General features: G+C 38.9%; 3 protein-coding genes across 6 annotated transcripts in view; 2 read left to right on the top strand and 1 right to left on the bottom strand.

Moving 5' to 3' along the window:
- Positions 1 to 467: 467 nt before the first annotated feature.
- Positions 468 to 11,746, top strand: LOC132145519 (sodium-dependent lysophosphatidylcholine symporter 1-B). The gene is made up of 14 exons (XM_059556616.1): positions 468 to 749; positions 1,878 to 2,003; positions 2,875 to 2,999; positions 6,311 to 6,434; positions 6,534 to 6,612; positions 6,694 to 6,863; positions 6,950 to 7,040; positions 8,404 to 8,522; positions 8,708 to 8,791; positions 10,150 to 10,233; positions 10,367 to 10,479; positions 10,566 to 10,709; positions 10,995 to 11,171; positions 11,362 to 11,746. Exons 1-14 carry the CDS (start codon positions 663 to 665, stop codon positions 11,405 to 11,407), a joined length of 1,569 nt encoding a protein of 522 aa, XP_059412599.1. The 5' UTR covers positions 468 to 662; the 3' UTR covers positions 11,408 to 11,746.
- A 1,673-nt stretch (positions 11,747 to 13,419) lies between these two features.
- Positions 13,420 to 18,771, top strand: LOC132145518 (tyrosine--tRNA ligase, cytoplasmic). Of its 2 annotated transcripts, none has more exons than XM_059556615.1 (14): positions 13,420 to 13,482; positions 13,792 to 13,862; positions 14,054 to 14,200; positions 14,290 to 14,465; positions 14,661 to 14,790; positions 15,486 to 15,566; positions 15,793 to 15,885; positions 16,048 to 16,183; positions 16,261 to 16,346; positions 16,884 to 17,019; positions 17,161 to 17,261; positions 17,345 to 17,538; positions 17,636 to 17,777; positions 17,873 to 18,771. In XM_059556615.1, the coding sequence occupies exons 2-14, from the start codon at positions 13,806 to 13,808 to the stop codon at positions 17,981 to 17,983; spliced, it is 1,590 nt and encodes a 529-aa protein (XP_059412598.1). In that variant the 5' UTR covers positions 13,420 to 13,482; positions 13,792 to 13,805; the 3' UTR covers positions 17,984 to 18,771. The 2 variants fall into 2 exon arrangements, with proteins under 2 accessions (XP_059412598.1, XP_059412597.1); XM_059556614.1 differs by having other exon boundaries at positions 13,442 to 13,482; positions 13,795 to 13,862.
- Positions 18,772 to 18,953: 182 nt separating this feature from the next.
- The window catches only part of LOC132145517 (uncharacterized protein KIAA1522 homolog), a 42,973-nt gene continuing 38,395 nt past the window's right edge, over positions 18,954 to 23,531 (bottom strand). For all 3 annotated transcript variants that reach the window (XM_059556611.1, XM_059556612.1, XM_059556613.1), the window contains 2 exons: positions 19,885 to 23,472; positions 18,954 to 19,794 (listed from right to left, as the gene is read on the bottom strand). In XM_059556611.1, coding sequence (XP_059412594.1) covers positions 19,772 to 19,794; positions 19,885 to 23,472 — 3,611 coding nt within the window. In that variant the 3' untranslated portion in view covers positions 18,954 to 19,771. The remainder of the gene's footprint in view (positions 19,795 to 19,884; positions 23,473 to 23,531) is intronic.

Genomic DNA, 23,531 nt, shown 5'->3' with positions numbered 1-23,531 from the left:
GCTAAGTGACACTGAACGACTCAAGCCAACAGACTGTTATCTTATCTTCTGTTGACACACATTGATTAGTGCGTGAACCTGAACTCTGTAAACACTATGGTGTGTGTATGTGGGCATCCAGTTGTTTTGGTGGACGCCCCCCAATATGTGTGTGTGTAAACAGTACATTTACAGTTACAGTTCCCTGCATGACAGCTCTTTCTCTGAGTGTATTGCAGAATGGAAAACCCACCCAAATTATGACTTTCTTTTGTCAGAGAAGAGAGCATAATTATATTATACATTAAACATAATGATTCACAAGTCTATTTGATTTTCACTGCATTTCATTTCAAAGTGATTTTCATTAGAATCAGTGCATCTGATCATGCGTCTGCGTGTTGACGTCATGTTTGTACCCGCCTCTTGACGTCGGGTGAAAAAATCATACGAGAAAGAATTAGAATGAAAGGGGTGGAGCTGGAGCAAGACTAAAATTACTACTACAGTCGGCTGATACAGAGACCGGCAGAAACACAGGTTGATTCCGAAGGAAACGATTGCGGATACAGTGTTGTTGTTTAATCGAACCGGTTAATTGTTTTCCTTTTTATTTCATATCATTCAATAACTGGATTCATAGGAAACGTGTAAACGACTTTACGCACATCTTCAAGAACGAGATGGCTAGAGGCGAGGGCGCCGAGCAGTACTCCAATACCAGTCTCCTTCAAAAACCCAGCCCAGAAGGAATCAAACTGGCAACAAAGGTAAGAAACTGAAAATAATTGATGCTTTCATTCAGTGATGAGTTTATCAGCAGCGTACGTGTTTCCCATTCCCATGATTTCCCTGTTGAACAGCCACGTAGGAGCGGCGCGAGCTGTTCATCGACGTGTCATTTTGTCAAGTTAAATTAAGCGCGCACGCCCTGTCTGCGCTGCTCGCGAAGCGTGTACATTATATATGATATAAACGAATATTAGGCCCATTGCACATGAATTCTGACGCCAGAGTTATAATTCTATCACGTTTCATCGCTCATTTAGTTGAGCTCAAATATGGAAAGCTCTCTGTTCAGTAAATGCATAAACTGCTTAAACGTGCCAGTGAATTATTAGAAAAATGAATATTTTCTCGACTTTACTACTTAAGAGTTTGCATTTATTTGTCATAATGTCATGGACTGCTAACAATGAATCCTTACTTGAAGTTTATTTTTGGAAATTATTCTACTAATCAACCAGCAATTTTAGATGCTTACAATTTGTGTGTGTAACACGAAGCATTAATTGATCTCCCACTGGTCAAGTCTAGATTCCACATGCACACACATGGCACATCATCAGAATGAATAATCCAGTCAGTCATTTGATTTATGAGGCTGATATTATGTGATATGGCTTTATTGCTGTAAAACGTGATGTGCACTTATTGCTGATGCAGAGTTGATTCTGCATACCAAAGGTTTCAGCTCTAGATGATAGATGAAAATGGCTAAAGCACCATTATTTAAACTGATGTACTAATGCTCATCACAGAAAACACTGCCTGTTTCCTCTGATTGTGTTCAGTGGGATTTCTTGCTTGAGGGCTCCCTGACCCAAATATCAGAAGCTACCCAGCTGTATGGGAAATGAGGTTATGTTTGGATTAGAACCAAACAGCAAATCAAGCAGAAATGCATTGTGTTAATATAATTAAAACCAGTACTTAAGCTAAATTACAAGTGTGTCTGGCCACAATGTGCTACAATTATGTTAGTTTTTGAATCCCAACTTAGACCTTGTGAACTCATATGACCTTATATAGCCTCTGTACTGTATTCTTTATTATTTTGAGTGTCTTTTATATGAACGTCTCAAAACATTTCCTGTTTCTTCCTTTAAAAAAAATAGCATGAATCAAGGGGCCAGTTGTCTGTATGCAACAAGTTGTGTTATGCCATTGGAGGAGCACCATATCAGATAACAGGATGTGCAATCGGCTTCTTCCTTCAGATCTACCTGCTGGACGTTGCATTGGTGAGTGAAACCGTGTGACTGTTTTTACTAATAACATCTTAATCATTTGGATCAGTCAACTGATTCATCGTAGTGGATGAATTTTGATGAATTCGTGGAAAGTGCCTGATAACAGAAGATCGGAATGACTTGTAGAATGTAGAATCTGTTTGCGATCCTCAGGGGGCAAGCAGGTTTCTTTACTCCCATTCACATAGCCAGAGTCAACAAGTACAGTCACAAAGGGGAATTGTACTGGAAAATGAATAGTTTTGCCAAGGCCTTTTATGCCATTAACTTTTGGGGAAGCTACTGTAGTCTTGGCAGGCTGATTGGCCAGATTAAAGGGATTGTTCTGATAGCCTTCAGTGTTTATCATGTAACCACTGACTACAGGAGACAGGTTCCCAGTGTGAGTTCTGCTAATGTGTTTAATCCCATACTTAACAGTTATTCCTACAATACACAATGCCAGCATGACGCACTCAGCACTCAGTTCTGCAGCAGTTTTACAAGTGTGTTGTACTGGAAGTAAAACCGTTTCAACTGAATAACTCCATTTGCCTGTCATGTGGTTTATGATCTCATGTATCTCAAGGTCATTGGGCAGGCTTCATGTGCTCCTCTTGATCTCTGTAAGAAGTTGTTGTAGTTTACATGCTGCCTAGCCCTCGAAACAGTTATAAATATTTGTAGATTTATCATGAAAATTCATATCTTCAACTGATATGCAGTGGTAGATACCTGTTCTTTATCACCAATGTAAATATGTAATATTTAACAGAACTTTTTCATGTTGGTATTTCATCTTTTATTTTCAGTTATTTAGTCCATTCTGATGCTGAATAAAAGTTTTTGGAAAACTCTCAATCTGTAATGTGTTTCTTGACAGTTGGACCCGTTTTATGCCTCCATCATCTTGTTTGTGGGTCGAGCTTGGGATGCCATCACAGACCCTACGGTGGGCTTTCTAGTCAGCCGGAGTCCCTGGACCAGATTTGGACGAATGATGCCCTGGTAAGTCTTTCTTCAGCTCCGTTTCATTGGATTTCTCTAAGGGTTTACTGTCCAGGTCTTTGTGCATTCATACCTGTATGTTCAGAGCAATCTTCCACATTAAACAAGACTCAGAATTGTCTTGTTTAAGGAGCATGTTGCCTGTAGTAACTGTCTGCCCTACTTAATTTGACCTTCCACTAACTCGGAGGCCTCCTCTGTTGCGTTTAAAATACGTCTCAAATGAATCTCTGTGCTTCACCACTTGCTTTGTCTTCTGACCCATTTCTCTGTTGTTGTGAAATGTCAGGAGGTAGTCTTTAAGTGAGAGAGCCAAGTGTATCTGGTGATGTTTCTAAGTCAGAGGAAGCTTGTGGGACTAAATGAAGTCCCCTGAGCTCTCATGGGGGGTCGAGGGGTGTGATGGGCGGGGGTTTTGGATACACCACAGTAGCTTTGCCTTCGGCCAATTTGCATTTTCAGCCGGCCAATATGAATTGATTCTCTGTCACATGCAGCATGACTAAACCACTTTATAACAACAAGACATGCTTGCCATTGAGCAACACATTATAAGCAAGTTAAATGGTTCCTTTTCTTAACTTGTATTGCAGAATATATGGAGGCAAATATGCTTAAGAAACCAAAATTTGGTCCAAAACTAGCTACCAAATCACAGCATAATTTAGGTTAAAATTTATCTTCTTACTCATTTTGATGTTGTTAAATATTACTTCTAGCAAAAACAAATTCACTGTATTTATTTAGACCATATGCCCTGAATGTTGGTAATTTGGTTGTGAAAAGTGCAAACCTCATATAAAAAAAAAAAAAAAAAAAAAAAAAAAATCGCAAACAAAATTGCTAATACTGTTTTTAATTTTACCCCACGAGGCTGGCGACCAATATTTTTCAGCACATTTTTGGATAATGAATTGCTCTTTCCCACAACACAAAACTGAAATAATTGAAATTTTGCAACTAGTGACCTTTAACCCTGCACTTGCACAAGCCTAATCTGTAGTGACAGGGATGCCTAACAGGTTCTCTACACAATTAAGGCTTTTGGTTTTGGGTTAAACTGTGAAAAATCTGGGTTTGCAGCATAGTCTAACATCAAGAGCACTTTATAAGATTCCACTTTCTCTCTTATTTTCCAAATGATGTTCGGTTTGAGGAGTGTTCAAGTCATTTGAAGTAGGAGGTCACTCATTGTATGAATAATTAGAAAACCACTCAGGAGGAAGTGATGGGAATGGGGGGCGGGGTGAGGAATGTGCGTCTGCCTTTTAACTGGACTCCGGGTATGTGAAGGAATCTGATAGGAAGCTGGTGAGAAAGGTCTTCCCTAATGAGCTCATTTCCGTGACGCTGGATCGGAGGAAGATGGTTGTATCCTCTCAGGGTGGTGTGATTACAAGATCCCTAGTGATGCTAGATTTGTGCTGTGAGGTCACTTGGGAGTACATGAGACAGGTTTGTTGGAGTAGTTATGGGTATATGTGGGAAAGAGGGGACTTTTTTTCTCCCCTAACTATTCCCGTGGAGAGTCATATGGACCACAAGCCTGTGTAATTTCATTTTCTCTGTTTCATCACATGCATTATTAATAGTCACAAGCATGTGAGTTAAGCTATCATAATCCTGAAAGGGAATTCATTGCAAAAGTTAGTCACACTGTTGCAATGGTATATTGAATGACATGAGCTGGGGAACTGAAAAAAAAAACCAAGTCAATATTTGACCATGTGATAGCATTTAAATTTTCTGTCTATAAGTACAAGTTACCCCACAAGGCTGGCGACCAATATTTTTCAGCACATTTTTGGATAATGAATGGCTCTTTCCCACAACACAAAACTGAAATAATTGAAATTTTGCAACTAGTGACCTTTGACGCATGTTGTGTAGATCGATTCATCTGAGGTGTAATTCTTCAAATGGCGACAATATCAAGACATTTCTATTGTGCTGTCAGGCTCAGAAGAAATGCTGCATGGGGGGGGGGGTTGGGAGCTGTATGCAAAATGTGCCTCTTGAATGGTCCAACCCACACCACACCACCTCTGTTGTCCAATCAGAGAGCGAGGGAAGCCGACCACACGGCTTCAAATTTAAAGGCAACATACAAGGGTTACTTTAGTTCAAATAGCAGCCGACCGGTTGGTTGAGATGGCTATTATTTTGAACTGTTAACTAGTTGCTTCTTTTTGCTATATGTGTGTACTTGAACATTTGTTTAGTTGAGGCTTTTTCTTGCTTTCTGATTACATATTTTAATAAAAATTACAGATCCAAGAAACTTGAGAAATCAAATGTGCAATTTATTATCATAACAAATGTTTTAATAGATACCTTTCTACCTACCAGTCCTACCTTTATGTCCTATTAAGTTTGTGTAAACAAATATTACTTTCAGTGCAACAGTTTCAAGTCCAATATCTAATCTAAATATTGTCAGGCTGAATTTTTTTGCTGTTATAATATTCAGTTTGTTTATTGTAATTTATCATTGAACTATATTTTATTTTATTTTTATAGAGAGCCTATCGTTTTGTTTTTGCACAAAAGATATAAGGATAATAGTATCCTAAAGCTCAGTGAAAACATCTAACCTCATTTGAAATTAATATTTGAATATTTTGCATTAAATTCTCTTGAATAACATCACCTCTTTACCTTTTTAAACTAGAAATGTAACAGACAGGTTCATGCCAAAACCGCAAACGCTTTCTGGGAATCGCTGTCTTATTAGTAGCTGAAAACATCATGAAATCAGCCAAAATATTTAATAAACAAACAGAGAGGGGGTGGAGAGGGGCGTTGGATGTACTGACTGAATACAAGCATCCACATTCAGTGGAATTCTGTGGGATCCCATTCCGTTAATAGAAAAACCGCCAAATGAGGCTCCACTTTTTCCACAAACCCTTTTTTCTTTTTGGAAATGATGCTGGGTTTTACTACTCCGCATGTTATGAAACTTTACCAGGAAAACAAAATGTGGTACCACTCAGTTCCATGATGTGTAATGCAGCTGAAATGGGAGTTCCCTGCACAGATGTTCCCTGAGCAGATAATGTTTTTCCACTTCAGCATCCTGTTGGCCACATGAGTCATTGTACAAAGACAGGAAGTTATGCAATCAGTTTTCATCTCTCATAGTCATGGGTGGGACAAAAATGACATGGTGCTTGACAAGATTCAGTGACACCTAGTAAACTTCATCTACATGTACCTGATCCCAAACCTGTTCATCATCATGGAGTAGTTAGTTAAACTTTTTTACCTTTTGTGCATTTCTCCTAATCTTATACATCTTTTCCTTGCAGGATTGTACTGTCTACCCCATTTGCCGTTCTGTGCTATTTTCTCATTTGGTACGTGCCGTCTGTTGACCAAGGCAAGGTTGTTTGGTACCTGATCTTCTACTGCTCCTTCCAGACATTACAGACAGTGAGTAACCATCTTTAAATGACCATAAGTTGTAGCCTGCAAAGTTCCTCATCATTTCCTTCTTGACCTTTTGGCATTGTCTTTTTCCTCAAAAAACAGTGCTTCCACGTACCATATTCCGCACTTACTATGTTCATCAGCACAGAGCAGAAGGAGAGGGATTCAGCCACTGCCTATCGTGAGTTTTAAAACATCTACAGCTGGATACATCCATCCATCGTTTTCTAATTCACAGCTAACCACCACTGTCTTATCTCAGGAATGACTGTTGAGGTTTTGGGCACGCTCATTGGGACTGCTGTGCAAGGTCAGATTGTGGGAATGGCTAGCGCTCCTTGCATCAGCGCTGGCGAGGACCTGAACTCTACAGATCTACAGGGGGCTCCCGAGGTCAACATCACTGAGCCTCATGTTTCACTGGAGCATCTGGTGAGGATTTTTTTCTTTTAAGGTTGACTAAATTCAAATTCTTGCTGTATTGGTATTAAATGCCTGGTATCATGTGGTTCTTACAGAGAAATGCTTACTTGATCGCATCTGGAGTCATCTGCTCAATTTATGTCGTCTGTGCCGTGGTCTTGTTCCTTGGTGTGAAAGAGCAAAAAGGTAAGTGCTACTACTACTGCAAAAACATTATTACGAATGAAACTTTATGCAATTAAACATGCACTACTGTTAAAAAATATGGGGTCGGTGTAAGATTATGTTTTTAATGTTTTTAAAAGTCATCTCTTGCTGCATTTGCTGCATTTATAATAAAGTATAAATGTTAAAAATAACTGTATTTGAATAAATTTTACATTGTAATTTATCCTTGAGATGCAAAGCTGAATTTTCAGCATCATTACTCCAGTCTTCAGCATCACATGATCCTTCAGAAATCATTCTAAGATGCTCATTTGGCGTAGATGTGCTGCATAATATTTTGTATATAATACCTCTTTTCAACATTTTAAGAACAGTCTTTATTTGAAATAGAAATCTTTTGTAACATTGTAAATGTCTTTACTTTGACTTGATCAATTTAATGCATCCTGGCAGAATAAAAGTGTTGATATTGGCTCCAAACTTTTGAATGGCAGTATAGCTTCTTACTTAAAGACTTAATGATATCATAATTTAAGACTAAATTGTATGCTTTTAAGCTATGAGGTCTTGTAGAAATTTTTAAATGTGTATGTCTAAGGTTCTGAAATGCTGGTATAAAGTATGAACTCTGGAAATGTACCAAAACTTTGATGATTCATGCCGCACCGCAAAGATTTTTGTCCTTTCCTCTCTAAAATGCCCGTACTGCTGAAACAGACTTGTAAACAGCAAATCATAGTTTTTAACGGTGATATTAAAGCCAATTGGCTGTCTTAAAACAGAACAGAAATGATCTATTTAGTATGTCTCAGTCCATACTTTCTGTTTCAGCGAGAAATGTGTGTAAACAATGAATCCCATGAAATTGCTTGCAGATGTACCCGGGTTTTTCCAAACAGCTCGGGTTTCTTTAAATCAGTAAAGGCTGATTTGGGCCACAAGCAGAGCTCAGCTGCTTGCAGGGAAATGCCAGTGAATAAGCATAGCAGGGTGATTAACTTTCACAGCACAAATAGGACTGTCTAAATGAGGCGCATGGTAAAGGAAGGTTACTATAGGTGTTCTCTAGAGTTATTTATTTTTAAGGTAAAATATCAAGTCTTAACATGCAGACCTCAGTAGACTTCTAAAGAAAATCAAGCACAGTCTTGGCTCATCACCACACCTTATTTGAGGATTTCTCATGCTCAACATTTAGAAATGAAAGCGTATGAGCAATTAAACAACATGTTTTGTGGTGGATTCCTTGTCATGTGATGCAATGACTCATTTTAAAATCCTAGTCTCTTCCACACTGCCCTGTTATTTATTGGATTTATTGTTGCACCATTAATTGCCATTTGTTTTCATCATCTCATCTTGCCTCTCTTTTTTTTGACAGAGACCTGCAGGGTTAGGACTGAGCCCATGCCGTTCTTCCAGGGCATTCGTATGGTTATGGGTCACGGTCCTTATGCCAAGCTAGTCATGGGCTTCCTCTTCACCTCTCTGGCTTTTATGGTGAGTCCTTGTGCAAATGATCCATTCATTTCAAGTTGAGCCGTGGTCACCACCAGCTGTTTGAGTTGTTTAAGCTGTGACCGCCCTGGACGAGCACTGTTGCCTTTGGCGATCGCTGTATTTGTTAGGTTTTGCTAATGTGTCTTTACTGTGCAGCTTATTATTTCTATAAACATTTCTTGCAGTTTCTGGAGGGAAACTTTGCACTGTTCTGTAGCTACACCCTTGGCTTCAGAAATGACTTCCAGAACATCCTTCTCGTCATTATGGTGAGCAAATTAAATTTGTGGGCTTTTTGAATGCTAAAGACTCTGTATGGTCTGTAAAGATACGTGAGGTGTCATTATGGAATGACTGACAGTGACATTTTGACAGAAAATTTTACAAAAGGAGAACACTTGATGGGTCCATTTGCATAATACAAGTTCCATTCTTGATGGAATAGTCTGAATAGACTAGTATTTCCAGTAATGTAATACGCCTTAACCAACCCTCTACTCAAGGCTTTACTCATAAAGTGCTCCATTATCGCAGAAAAGTTGTCAGCATCTGGAGGATTGACAACTAGATTATTGTCCAAGGAAGAAAAAAGTTGTTCATCCAGTTTCAAAGAACAAGAATGTTTTGTTCATTTGTTTTTGTCCTTGAGATCAGCTTGTTCAAAACCCTTTAAAAATTCATGTTCAATAAGACAATATCATTGTAGTCATGTAAAACCCAGTCTGCTGACTTTTTTTCAGACTACATTAACCCTCGTTCAGGCAGCTGAATGCATGAATAGAACGTTTTCAGGCATTGTCCCACATGCGACACAAAACTTTCCAATATTGTTGTCAGACAGGTGTGTTCGGAAGCATTCTTACTGATGGGAACCTGTTTGAACACCTAGGTGGATAAACTCATTGCCATAAAACCTAATCTTAGCTAATGCCCAGTCTTTGGAAGGTCTGGAATTCATGGCAGCTTTCATTGGCCAAGGCCCGCCCATGAGGCCGTTTGACCGACATGTCCAACAACCAATCACAGTTCATTTCGTCCACTGTCAAGTTTGAGCGTGGAAATGTCACCACAATAACTGGCCGGTGTGTAAAACTCTCGTACGTATTTTAAAGATTCTGTACCGTGAACTTTAAATATTTCACATACTTTTGAAAATCCAGTGTTTAGTTGATCCTGATAATCGCTTATCGTCACAGTTGTAAACACTACTGTTTTCTTCTTTCGTAAAGGGGTTAGTGCCAAGGTATCTTTGTTCCAAGAAAGAACGTTAAAGAACGCGACACACGTCTCGCAGAAATCCTGTATAATTCAACCAATCTGATGACTATTTTGACACTCCTGAAGAGTTTCCACTTCTGTGTCCCCTATACATCAGACGTTTTGCCCCCGGTCCCTGGGCCTGACGTCTGAGGCTGAGACTAGCTAATGCCTTGCTCACGAAAACTTTCAGTGCATTGCTTTTACTGTATTACAAACTGATATCTCTGTCAGCATAGATAATCAAAATGTTTAATATTTGATCATGTGGTTTGACCAGCATATGCACAAAATGATAACTTTTTTCATCCTGCACACTTTTACAGTAGTTATCTTTGAGCTAATTGTATTTTAATTTCTTCTCTTTCAGCTTTCCGCCACACTTGCCATCCCATTTTGGCAATGGTTCCTCACTAAATTCGGCAAGAAGACCGCTGTGTTTATTGGGACTACAGTAAGTACTGGCAGCGTCACATAAACATTCATTTAATTACACCAAGTGACCAGCAGCAGCTGCTCCTGGTCTGTCATTTACTGTAATTGATGCTTTTGTTTCCTGTCACTGATGGTTTATATTCTCTTTGTAGTCTGTGGTGCCTTTCCTGATCTCCGTCGTCTTAGTGCCCAGCAATCTTATTGTGACGTACATCGTGTCCTTCGCCGCTGGAGTCAGTGTTGCAGCGGCCTTCCTCCTGCCATGGTAAGTACCTGAGAATTGTACAAATGTGTGTGCACTTACAGATTTGGTGCACTTTATTCATGGAGTGTGCTTTACTGTATTCTCAGGTCCATGCTTCCCGACGTGGTGGATGATTTTAAAGTCCAAAATCCAGATTCTCAGGGCCATGAAGCCATCTTCTACTCCTTCTATGTGTTCTTCACCAAGTTTGCATCTGGAGTTTCCTTGGGGGTCTCAACTCTTAGTCTTGAGTAAGTTTCACAGCCTTGCACATGAAATACTGGCTTTCAAAGTGGATTATAGTGTTCATGATCCACTGAGCCCGGATTTCTGTTTTACTGTGTGAGAATCAGTCTGGCCTCCTGACATTCAGATATAATGCGATTAGCGTCGGTTTTATGGGCCTTTTGAGTTTGGAGACATGACCATATAGGATCGTGTTTTACTGTGAGATTCAGTGATCAGTCATGAGGTTGGGTTTATTTTGATGAACATGAATAAGATATTAATCTCTAATTTTTTTCTCTTGTAAATAGTTTTGCCGGCTATGTGACGAGAGGGTGCACGCAACCTGCTGAAGTCGATTTAACATTGAAGATCCTGGTGTCTGCTGCACCAATATTCTTCATCATCATCGGGCTGCTAATATTCATCTCGTATCCAATCAACGAGGAAAAGCGTCAAGGCAACCACAAAATACTTAAAGAACAACGGTAAAGCCACCTATTGATTTCAACAGTCTTCCAGTCACATGTTTTGCTCAAAGATGTTAATCCTGCTTAACATTCTCGAAATCTATGAGTTAACTTGGTACTTTTAAACCTCTGAAGCTGATTAAATGGCATTCTTTACATTATTTAGTCTAACTTTGTCCTGTGTATACTGTGTTTTGCTTTTTTTCAGAGAAAATGAAATGGACTCAGACTCCACTGAGCTCAATGTGGTTTAATAGCACCAGAACACTAGACTGAACATCGTGCCAATTGCATCGGACCCACAAAGCCAAAACAAACTGAGGGGATGCTTTGAACCAACCATGCTGCCTTGTGGCTGAAAGCTTCCATCCATATCACCCCTACACGACCCCAAAACATCTTGAAACGTAACCATTGCCAGCTCAAGTTCAAAGTGCCTTGCATTTGCAGTTGCAAGTGCTTATGGACGCTAGAAACGTTTCCCTGAGTTGCACAAGGCTTCTGTGTGTCGCCAGTATTTGAGCTGCTCACTGGTATAGGATCTCAAAGCAGTGTACAAAAAAAAAAAAAAGCCTGCTTTCGAGAAGCACACATCTAAACTGCACTAAAAAATGATATGAGGTGGGACATGTCTACCTTGAGAACAAACTTGGAACATTTAAAAAAAGGTTTTATTTGCTAAATGTATATATATATATATGATCGAAAGGTACATTTTGGGAGGAATATAAGTAATATTTGAATGTTATTTAGAAATGCTTTTGTGCATCTAACTGGATAAGCAAACTTAAAACATTAAGACCTTAGTAGGGTTTGATTACATTGAACTACAGTATTGTGCACAAAAGGTTATTGTTTATTCCTTGTGTTACTTTCCTTCACATACCGCTTCTACTTTGTTGCTTTTCTTCTGTTTCTGCTCTCTTGGGGCAAACAGAGCTCTTTTAGAGCGATGCGCTGAGGGATAAACTTACAAATTTGGTCCCTCAACACCTTCAGATGATACGCTTCAGATCAGAGGATCTTATTCAGTTAAGTTCTGGATGGGTTCACTAAAGTGTGGATGAAAGTGCTTCTGACTATTGAGGATATGATCCATGACTATGTGGGGTTAAAATGTACGATCCACTGCTTATTTTGTCAGGTGAACAAGGTTAAGTATTTATTACTTTTGTTTTAGATCATATGTTGAGTTGTTTATGTCTGTTTCTCCCATCTTCCTTAATTTATCTTGTTTAAGAGCCTCAGTTGCATGAAATAAGGGCAATTAGAGCGGTCACTGCTGAATTATGTCTAATATGCCATTAATTCTCATGCAAAAGCCAATCAGTGTGTTTACAGGTGACACTGCCGTTCTTCTGGGTGCTTAGTTAATCTGAATTCTGGTCTGTTCGTTTCCGTGTCAGTGTCTGTACAGTCAGTAGTTGTCTCAAGTGCTTTTATTATTGTATAGTTTTCTGCCTGTAACTTCTGTGTCAAAGATCTGAATGCCAAGTGTTTCTTTAACATCTGTGAGTGCTGTGATATATGTACATAGACCATCTGAAAATTTTAAGTTGTATTTTTCATTTTATATTTGGGGAAAATGGAATGACTTGTAAATAATATTTTGTGTAAATGTATTATTTTATACATATGTACATATGATGTGCATTGAAATCTGTGCATGTTTGGAGTTGATACCATTTTCTAACATGTAAATTTTGTGTTAATGCATTTTAAAATGTTTGTTAATAAACGTTAATTAATATTCAAGGATCATCATTTGCTTTTTTTTCTCCCTTCTATACACTTGGCCTCATATAATAAAACATAAAAACATTTTAATATCTATATCTAAAATCTGACAAAAAGTTTTTCTTCAGTGTCATTATTTCGTTATGAAAATTTATCAATATCGGTTTTAGTGTTAGTCCATATGACCCAATTACTCTCAATTACATTTTTTTTTTTTAAGAAAAAGGTAAGGACAGAAAAATCTCGTCAGTGTAGGAGCGCCTCCTGGAGGAGATGGGCGCTTCTTCATGCACTCGATTACTCTTCCTGCTGTTGAACAGCTGGACAATCGATTGTTCAGAGCTGATGCAACACTATCATTACAAAGCAAAATAAATATAAAAATAGCTTAATAATTTAGTCATATACGTCTAATATATTTCACCGATATATACAAATATTTCTGTAAACTCATAATCTATGTATATAAATTGATCAAACTAACTTTAATTAATAGAAACTGTATATCCGAGGGACTTTTATTATGAAATACGTGATGAAATCTTTTAACCGGAAAAGCCTGTCACCGGCACACGTTTCTCAGAGACCACTGGTGAGATTTAATGTGAATTTTTTGTTAAATATCTGAGCTTTTGTCATCTATTATCACTGACATTTTATAATGATAGTATTACATTTTATACCGACCTATTTGCTGCTCTGTAGTGTTTTTATCACTGTGTGAAATGGAAATTAGACCGCCCATCCGCAGGGGTTCATTCATAACAGACGTCGTTTTAACTTAGGGCTGAATAACTGATCGTAAAAATAACAGTTTTGACATATGGCTTCTAGCAGAAGCACAAATTGAGTTTATCTTCGTTATTTGTCATAAATGCCTGTGATTGCCTCTTTCTCCCAGAAGCAGCAGACATCATGGGAGAGCAGCTGAGTCCTGATGAGAAGTTCAAGCTCATCACCAGAAACCTTCAGGTGAGAAACATATCAAGAGATTCCCACATTACTTGATACAGCTCAAAAACATAGTTAACATTTTAAGCATGTCTGGTGGTGTTGTTTTGAAGATATTCATTGTTTAGTTGTGTTTTTTTTACATGCACTGTTAATGAGGAGTCTGTTCTGTCAATTTCAAAAGACTGTTTCTGTCCCGGTTATTTTCTCAGGAGGTTCTTGGTGAGGAGAGGTTGAAGGAGATCCTAAAAGAGAGGGAACTGAAGGTCTACTGGGGGACAGCAACCACAGGCAAACCCCATGTGGCCTACTTTGTGCCCATGTCAAAGATCGCTGACTTCCTGAAGGCGGGCTGTGAGGTTCGTCTCTGTGGTTTAATCCGAATTACTTGCAAGGATAGTTAGTCAGGGCTTTGGTGTATATAACTATTAATGCTTCTGTTCTGTAGGTGACCATCCTCTTTGCTGATCTCCATGCCTATCTGGACAACATGAAGGCTCCCTGGGAGCTGCTGGAGCTCAGGGTGCAGTATTATGAGCAGGTCATTAAGGCCATGTTGGAGAGCATTGGAGTTCCCCTTGACAAACTCAAATTTGTTAAAGGCACAGACTATCAGCTCAGCAGGTAACCGTTGCTTTAATTTAAATACTGTAGCTATAATTTCAAGCAATTAAATAGGATGATAATTGAGCAAATGGTTTTTAGATAAGTTTTGTTGTTTTGTCAAAAATTCTTTCTTACCATGAATATAAAGATGATGTTTGTGGATGTTATTTCTTTAAGAAGAAGGCAACTGTTTGTGTGGTTGATCTATTGTAGAGAGTACACTCTGGATGTTTACCGACTGTCGTCCATGGTCACTGAACACGACGCCAAGAAAGCAGGTGCTGAGGTGGTCAAACAGGTGGAGCATCCTCTTCTGAGTGGCCTGCTGTATCCTGGACTACAGGTATGCAGACCATCTTCTGCTGACATTATCCTCATCTTTGTGGTCCTCTACAGTAGAAGGGTCGGATTTGTTTTCAATAATAATGTGAACATGGAGTCAGTTTTCAAAACCTGCTTTTTTTCATATTGGTGCAAATGCAAATATACAACCTATAAAAATTATGCTGCTTGTTTTGTATTTCTACACTACTGTTCACAAGTGTTTTTTTTATTTTTTTAAGTAATACTTTCATTCAGCAAGGGTCCGTTGAATTGATCAAACGTAACAGGAAAGACAATTATATTATTTGAAAAAAATATATATTTTTTTGTCCTTTTAAATTTAATATTCTTCCACAAAATATAAAGCAGCACAACTTTTTTTCAAGAAATGTTCAATCGGCATATTAGAATGATTCCCGAACAATCATTTTAAAATAGAAAAGTTATTTTAAATTGTAGTAATATTTCAATGCATTACTGGTTTAACTGTAATATAATAATATTTGTAAATAAATTCAGCCAATGTGAGCAGTAAACTTAAAAAAAAAAAAAAAAAAGGCCTACTGACTCTAAACTTTTAAAGAGTAGTGTATAGTTACTGTATGCTTAGCAGTAATTCTCAGTACTTTATTCATTTTTTTAAAACCTTAATTTCTGGATTCTAATTTACTGCTTATTTCCAGACACTGTGACATTTTTTTTCATTTCTGACAGGCATTGGATGAGGAATACTTAAAAGTAGATGCTCAGTTCGGTGGTGTGGACCAAAGGAAGATCTTTACATTAGCAGAGAAGGTACATTTTTACGTATTTCTTATTCCATAAGATTTTTTAAACTTAATGCTCATCTAAACAGTACTGTGTAAAAGTCTTTGGCACAATAGATGCTTCTCAAAGGTTTTGATTTTTTTCTTCCTTTGCATTTTTTGCTTTAGCTTGCCAGTAAGAAATACTAAAAATGGAATATGGATTACTGGATATATTTAGTTTTTTTAGAGTGGTTGTTTTCTGTTGTTTGCAGTATCTGCCCTCTCTTGGGTACACCAAACGTATCCACATGATGAACCCAATGGTGCCTGGACTGACGGGGGGCAAGATGAGCTCCTCTGAGGAGGTACGTTACCATCTACACCTTCAAAGATTTCAAGAATGCTGTAAGATAAAGATTTACAATATTTGATTCTGCAGGATGGGATAATGGCGTACGCTGTTGTATTCCAGTTGTCGGGTTGATAGGCTAAGATTCATCATTCTCAAACTTTCATATCTGCTACAGGAATCCAAGATTGACCTGCTGGATAAGAACCAAGAGGTGAAGAAGAAGTTGAAGAAAGCCTTCTGTGAGCCTGGAAATGTGGAGAATAATGGAGTTTTGTCCTTTGTCAAGCATGTTCTTTTCCCTCTGCACTCAGGTGAGTTCAGCCCAAAAATAATCATTTTGGAAATGTTCTAAAAGATCTAGTGCTTAATGATGTGTCCTATTTTTTAGAGTTTGTGATTAAAAGAGATCTTAAGTGGGGAGGTGACAAAGTCTACACAGACTATGAGGAAGTGGAGAAGGAGTTTGCTGCAGAGGTATCTAAACAATACTAATATTTACTTGACAGGATAGTTCACCCATTACTCAACCCCATGTCATTCCAAACCCATAAGACCTTTGTTCATCGTCAGAACGCAAATTCTTTCGGATTTTCTGAGCCTGCATAGACAGCAGCACAACTGACAAGTTCAAGCTCAAGGCCCAGAAATGTAGTAAGGACATCGTTAAAATAATCCATGTGTCATCACTGGTTGAACCGTAATATTATGCGCCATAAAATTACGGTTGAACTACTGATGTCATCTCCTCACTACCTTTCTGGGTCTTGAATGTGGTAGTTCCCTTGCTGTCTATGCAGGGTCAGAAAGCTCTGGGATTTCATCAGAAATATCTTAATTTGTGTTCTGAAGATGAACGAAGGTCTTATGGCTTTGGAACGACATGAGGGCGAGTAATTAATGACAGAATATTCGTTTTTGGGTGAACAATCCCTTTAATGTTAAAAAAAAAACATGTTTACATAAATAAAGTTAAGCATTATATGTGGAGCTCCTGCATTGCTTACCCTGCAGCATATCCATCCTGGTGACCTGAAGGCTTCAGTCGAGTTGGCTCTTAACAAACTGTTGGACCCAATCAGGAAGAAGTTTGAGACCCCAGAGTTGAAGAAACTGACAGCATCAGCTTACCCAGAGCCCTCCAAAAACAGTGAGTGTAAATACACAATATCTGAAAACATAAATCACTGACACTTGTGGGACCAATTTAACAGTGCTTCTTCAAGTTTTAGGACAAGGGAGAATTTGCACATCCGTTTACACATATGTTGAAATTGTCATTGCTTCACAGAAGGAGGAGCAAAGGGAAACCCAAAACAAACCGTAGATGAAGAGGAGGTCATCCCATCTAGATTGGACATCAGAGTTGGAAAAGTCATCAGTGTAGAAAAGGTAGAGAAAGCCAGCTATAATTTTATGAGTATTTTTTTTCTAGTAAAAGGATTTTTAAATAACGTTGTTTCTTGACCTGTTAGCATCCAGATGCAGATTCACTGTATTTAGAGAAGATTGATGTGGGCGAGGAACAGCCACGGACTGTAGTAAGTGGACTGGTGGCCTACCTCTCTCAGGAGCAGCTTCAGGATCGTCTTGTTGTGATGTTATGCAACCTGAAGCCCCAGAAGATGAGGGGGATTGAATCTCAAGCCATGCTGCTCTGCGCTTCAATGTTAGTAGGGCTGATGCACCCTAATTCAACCATTTAATTCAATTAGCTAAGTTCTTAAAGTAAAATACTTCTACTTTCTAAATGTGATGGTCTTCAGTGAGGGAGAGCCCAGGAAAGTGGAGCCTTTGGATCCACCAGAAGGATCAGCTCCAGGAGACCGTGTTTATGTAGAAGGCTATGAATCAGGCAAACCAGATGATGAATTGAAACCAAAGAAAAAGGTGTTTGAAAAGTTGCAGGTATGTGAGGTTTATATCTTTGTGCTTAAAGATTCATATTAAAGTATCACTGTGTCTTATTCTTGGTTGTATGTTTATTTGTCTGATCTCTTCAGGTGGATCTGAAGATCTCAGGCGAGTTTGTTGCACAATGGAAAGAGCAAAATCTGATGACCAAACTCGGACAGATCACCTGTAAAACACTGAAGGGTGGAAATATTAGCTAGTTGTCTTCACCATTTCTCTCAAATCCTCAAATCTAGAGTTTCCATGACAGCCCAGTATCCCTGTGACAGTACACAGTGTCAGGTATTGCTCATCGTAGACATCCAAAACTGTTAACTGACTCTAATGGAGAAGCAATTAACATTATTTTATTTCAACTGTCCCATTCAGCCATATCAACCTTTGAATTATCTAATAGCACGATTACTGCAGCAAAAAACATATGGGTATCATCTGTGCTTTACATCGCATGTATTGCCGTCCAGGAGGTTTTACACAAAGTACTGCAGTGAATAATGTCATGCTCATTTGTTTGAATAACAAATGAAGACTTGCAGGAGTTCATCTGTTATCCTTAAACTCAGGTCATCATGTCTGGAACTAGATCATTGCTTACAATGATTAGTCTTCAGTCTGACAATGTTCACACTATTTAATCATCAGTGGAAACTTGAAACGGTTCAGACATAGACAGTCTATATACTCAATAAACTGTTGTGGATACATATTTTAGCATTAGTTAGCTTACTTCACAAAGAAACATTGAATTTCATGTAATAAAACATTCAGAACTCATTTGATGTTAATTAATTGAAATAAACAACTGATTCATAACTGATTAATTTGCTATATGCCTTGATGGAATGATGATGGAAAAGCCTTTTTAAAGGTACTTTTAGATTTTGATCTGCTGAAAAGAGATTTAAATAAATGAACCAGACAAATGTTTGGGAGTCTGTTTTAAAACATCACCATATTAATGATTGATTAAAGATTATGGAAACTATAATTCACTTATTTATTGTGTTGAACAATATATATATATATATATATATATATAAAGAGTAGATTTTCATACTTCGAAAACAAAACATAGTGGTATGTGGGGCTTATATACTGTATGATGTTACGAATGTATGGCTGTCGGCAATGTTCAAAAGCACATGGAAGTTAAAAACAGTCAAAACCAGGTAAATCTATAAATATCTTTAATGCATATTTATTTTTAAAACAGTGTAGCAATTCTGTTCACTCATCCCTTAAAGGAAATGGCTACTAAAGTATTTGTGTATGTATAATTTTACATCAGTTTCAGAGGGACCCATCAGTAAATATTCTTACCAGTTTGCTGGTTTAAAAAGAAATGCAGCATTTAGCTTACAAAGTGCTTTAATCTAATGAAAAGTAAATACATAAGTGTGTATATGTTCAGCTATAGTCGGCATACTGCAAAATTCATAAAGGTAACAGATGGCTCTGTACATGTATAATTACACATTTGCTGAAAGCAAATTCTGAAAGTTGATTGCAGTAGCACTAAAACTTTTAAAACTGTTAGTAGAATTTCAGTAAAAGCTAGTAATCAATCTGTGTGCTTAGGCATATTGGTATGTCCAAAAAAAAAAAAAATTCAACAGGTTTTGACTTTTTTTTTTTTTTTTTTTTTTTTGCGCCAAGCAGTGATTACTACCATTAGTGACCACTAGATGTCGGTTCAGTCTTGCAGTCATTAACTTTTTTTTTATGCAAAAAATTAAAAGGACTTTTCCCAGAGCAGACAAACTCGGTTAGAAAAATACTTGAAAGCTATGATAAAGCTATTGTATAAAACAGATTGGGGGAAAGCTTTCTGCATACATTTGAAGGCCATTTCTCCAGGCTAAGGCTTTTAAGACGGTTATCCTCGAACAAGATCTATCTTGGGCTTTCATCACTTGCTTTGTCCTCTTGTTTCTCCCATACTGTGACTAAACAGTCCAATCAAAACTCAACTCGTGTGTCCTGACTCTTCAACATGCAGTCTCTGTACTTCCTGAAAAAGAAATATAATTATAATGATCATTTGCATGGTTCTGTGTGTATTTGATGAACGAACTAAAACAACCAGTGAATGCTTCCTTACTTTCTTGCTTCTGGTTTTCTAATGATTGTGCTCGCTGACCAGCAGGATGCACTTGATCACTTTGCCCATTAACTTCAACCCTCGTTATTTGTTTATTTGTCAAGATCTCAGTCTTATCCGGTGTTGCATTCTCTGTCTTATCGGAAGGATTTGTTCCATGCACTGGTTTCTTAGCAACAGGGGGCGGCACCTTAATTGGCTTTTTTGTTCCATTTGTAACCATTGTCTTGGCTTGGTCAGAAACCTGCATTATCTCAGCTGCAAGACTTTGTTTTAGGCTTGCTTGGATTTCAGGAGAAGTAGGCGTTTCAATGACAACTTTCTTTGTAGTTTTTGAGAAGATAAAGCTGGCTGTAGATGCAGGGGACTTGTGTAAGTCACAGCCATCTGGTGTTTTAGGGGATGGCACAGGTGAACTAGCACTACTATTTGAGGAAAAGCGCAGATTGAGCATTGCAGGTGCTCCACTGGAGGACATTGCAGCAGTCTTCATACGTATGGCCTCTTGAAGACGCATGGATGGGACTGTGGCTTGAGCAGGAGATGATTTAGCAGGTGAGTTGGACTTCAAGGTCAAGGATTTGCGAATAGGCTTATGTGGCGTTGCTTGACTAGTAATACCATGATCCTCATTTGTTGTGGCCTCAGTGCTTGGTTTGGTATCATTGTTAACTTGATCTTCACTTACATTTACAGATCTTAGTCGAACCATCTGAAGCAAGGAAGGTGTGACAAGTGGAATGTTGGCATCCTCCTTTGGAATAGGTGTGCTTTTGTGACGACAAAGCAGGTCTTTGCTCCGGCTGTCTTTGTTTATGAGGCTCAGTTGCCTTCGGAAGTTAACAGTGGATTGGTCTTCCACTGGATGTGGAGGTGCAAGAGGCACATTAGTGGAATCTGCTTGGGTATCAAGTGATGTTTGCCCTGATGAATCTTGTGCTGACAAAGTTGCCATTTCCTCCCCTTGTACAAGTTCATCTGTTAAAAGAGAGGACATTTCAGTAGGAGCTACAGTTTCCATACCACCTTTGTCCACAGAGAAGTGTGAGACATTGTTACAAGGCTTATCTTCTTGCCTGTCCTCCATATCATTTTGTACAGTTCTTGCTGGCAGAATGGTCTGTATTTTGGAGTCTTGGCCTGGTTTGCTAGCCATATCTGAGGAATTAGATGACCTCAATTCTATATTGTCCTGCTGTTCACAGGACTCTTTGTGGCAATTGACAGATACCTCCGAAAGGGGTTCATGGATGAACGAGGGAGGTGGTGGGGGGAAGTCAAGTTCATCTTGTTCCTCAAACATCAGGTCAGTTGATTCTTCCATTGGTGGCGGTGGTGGAGGCCAAGAAGTCTCTAAAAGAGTCACCTGTTCCTCTGTTTCTTGCTTCTGTTCCTCTTCATCAGATGGCGGTATGGACCCTGTGGAGGCTGATGTATTTCTAGTAGGTGGGGGTGGAGGTTGGTGTTCTGGAGGTGGAGAAGGAGGAGGAGAAATGCCATTGTCCTCAGGTATGTCTATGCCGAGAGTTTGCAATTGTTTATGATTGAGAATGTCCTTAACAATGCAGTTTCCTTTGTTCTCCTCACTGTTTTCATCATTCCTTGGGATGCATGTTGTGCTCACAATTTCAGGACTTGTTTTGACTTTACAGTTTGCTTGTGACAGCATAGTTTGGTCAATTTCGATAGTTGGTACCTTTGTTAAAGGGAGTATTTGGCTTTCTCTTTCCTTTTGATCCTCTACAGTTCTCTGCTCTTGTTTATGAACGTTCTGGTTGACCTCTGAGGGGATTTTTGTACTTTCTAGTCCATTTAGCACATTGTGTAATGTTGAGCTTTCATTATGCCTCAAATCTGGAGGTTCTGCCATCATTTGTTCATGCACTTGTGATGACAAAGAGTCATTTTGTTCTTTTACAGCTTCTTTGTTCTCTAGTTGGATACCTGACTTCATTTCTTCTGCTGTCTGTATCTTTGGGATCATTTGTTCAGTGATTTGTATGGAATTTGTGTTTTGATTTTTACCTATTAATGGCTCTTTTTGCTGTTTTTGAAGCTGATGTAACCTATGGGGGTTTGGACCTGGGCCACATAATAGTTCAACTGTGCGTTTATTGTGAATCCAGGTTTCAGGGGGTGGGGGAGATGGGGCTTTTACCTTGGGTTGAGGGGGAATGTTGAACAGTTCCCTATGGGGAATAGCTGGGTGTGTCAGTGTCACCTTGTTTTTCCCTTTTGTAACAGTTGGGGAGCACTTTAATGGCTCTGATGGAGTTGTGTTGGTTTGAATGTCATGATGTGCCTTGTCTGATGTGACTGAAGATAGAGATGTCATTGATGAAGAGACTGAAACGACCGGCGAGGTCCGTACACTTGTTCTCTCAGGCTTTGAAGGCTTAACTCTTCTCTTTCCAGGTGAGGAGGGACTGACCTCTTTAGGGGAATGTGTAGGTGTCCCACTTTGGCTTGAGTATCCACTCGAAGGAGAAAAAGTCCTATCAAATTTGTTTTCACCAGCTTCTTCTCCAGTTTTCTGTGGGGATGAGTTACCTGATCTGACATGACTTCTAATAAAAGCTTGATCAGGACTAAGTGGGCTGCATTCTCTTGATGAGTTGACCACTGAAGAATGGACAGAACTCTTTTCATTATTGGTGGACTGCTGGTCTTTTGGACCACAAAGATCTCTACCGGTTTGCCTATCATCTGGGGCCATATTTTCCCTTGATCTCCACTTAAGTTTTTCATGGTGCAGGGAATAGGTTCTCTGAGGTGGTGCTGGTGGCAATTTTGTCTTTGTTATAGAGAGACTACGAGAGAATGAATGGCAGTTTCTGACATTTTTCCCTGCTTCACTCATCTCCCTGTGGTCTAATCTGTGATTTGTACCATTACTGTTAGAGCTTTTACAACTGCCTGAGCTTGTAACACTTGCATCCTTTGGGATCAAATCCGAAACATCTTTGGTGCTGTCAACAACAAATGTTGGTAGACACTTTGCTTTTGAAGAGATTGTGGAGGAGTTGGAGACGATCGTCTCAGATGATTGGGAATGGCTTCTGCTAGCGGTAGTTGGATCTTGATTTGTGCCACCTCCAGATCGTGAAGAAGCTGGACTAGCTGATGCTAAACTACTCTTGCTAACTGTACTTGTACTGCGCCGGCTGTGATCATGATTAATTTCAATGATGTCTATTGCAGCAGGCAGAATTGCGTTTGGAATAATCTTAGATAAATAAGTTGCCTGTGGCGAAATAGACATAACAGGACCTTGAGGCTCATGCAGGAAAGAGGAAGTGGTCATCCCTGGCACAGCAAGAGACTTTGGTCTCTGTGTAAGGCATGCTCCTATCCCAAGCTTTCGGTTTAACTCATCTTGGTAGACAGAATGGATGTGGTTTATTAGAAACTCCTCATCTCTTGATGTCTGAAGAACCTCAATGTTCTGCAGCTGTACACGAGCCCCTTCTTGATCTACTGAAGGAAGCTCTCCATTAATTGTTGGGATGACCACTCTGCCACAGAAATCATCTTCACGATCATGTTCTCCATTTGGACGCTGCTGGAGTGTAGTTCCTCTTGCCATATCTTTAATAGAAATAAAACAAAAGTAATGTATTTCTTCAGTTTTAGACATAACAGTGTGT

The sequence above is a fragment of the Carassius carassius genome, chromosome 8, assembly GCF_963082965.1.
Source record: "Carassius carassius chromosome 8, fCarCar2.1, whole genome shotgun sequence".
Lineage (NCBI taxonomy): Eukaryota > Metazoa > Chordata > Actinopteri > Cypriniformes > Cyprinidae > Carassius > Carassius carassius.
The sequence above is the reverse complement of the archived record's forward strand: the minus strand, read 5'-3'. Positions and strand labels throughout refer to the sequence as shown.

Coding starts and splice junctions, on each gene's coding strand:
- LOC132145519 (XM_059556616.1), top strand. CDS start 663: ATGGCTAGAGGCGAGGGCGCCGAGCAGTACTCCAATACCAGTCTCCTT. Junction 6,435..6,533: donor CCTTCCAGACATTACAGACA/GTGAGTAACCAT, acceptor CTCAAAAAACAG/TGCTTCCACGTACCATATTC. Junction 8,523..8,707: donor TCACCTCTCTGGCTTTTATG/GTGAGTCCTTGT, acceptor CATTTCTTGCAG/TTTCTGGAGGGAAACTTTGC.
- LOC132145518 (XM_059556615.1), top strand. CDS start 13,806: ATGGGAGAGCAGCTGAGTCCTGATGAGAAGTTCAAGCTCATCACCAGA. Junction 14,466..14,660: donor ACAGACTATCAGCTCAGCAG/GTAACCGTTGCT, acceptor GATCTATTGTAG/AGAGTACACTCTGGATGTTT. Junction 16,347..16,883: donor AGAAGGAGTTTGCTGCAGAG/GTATCTAAACAA, acceptor CTTACCCTGCAG/CATATCCATCCTGGTGACCT.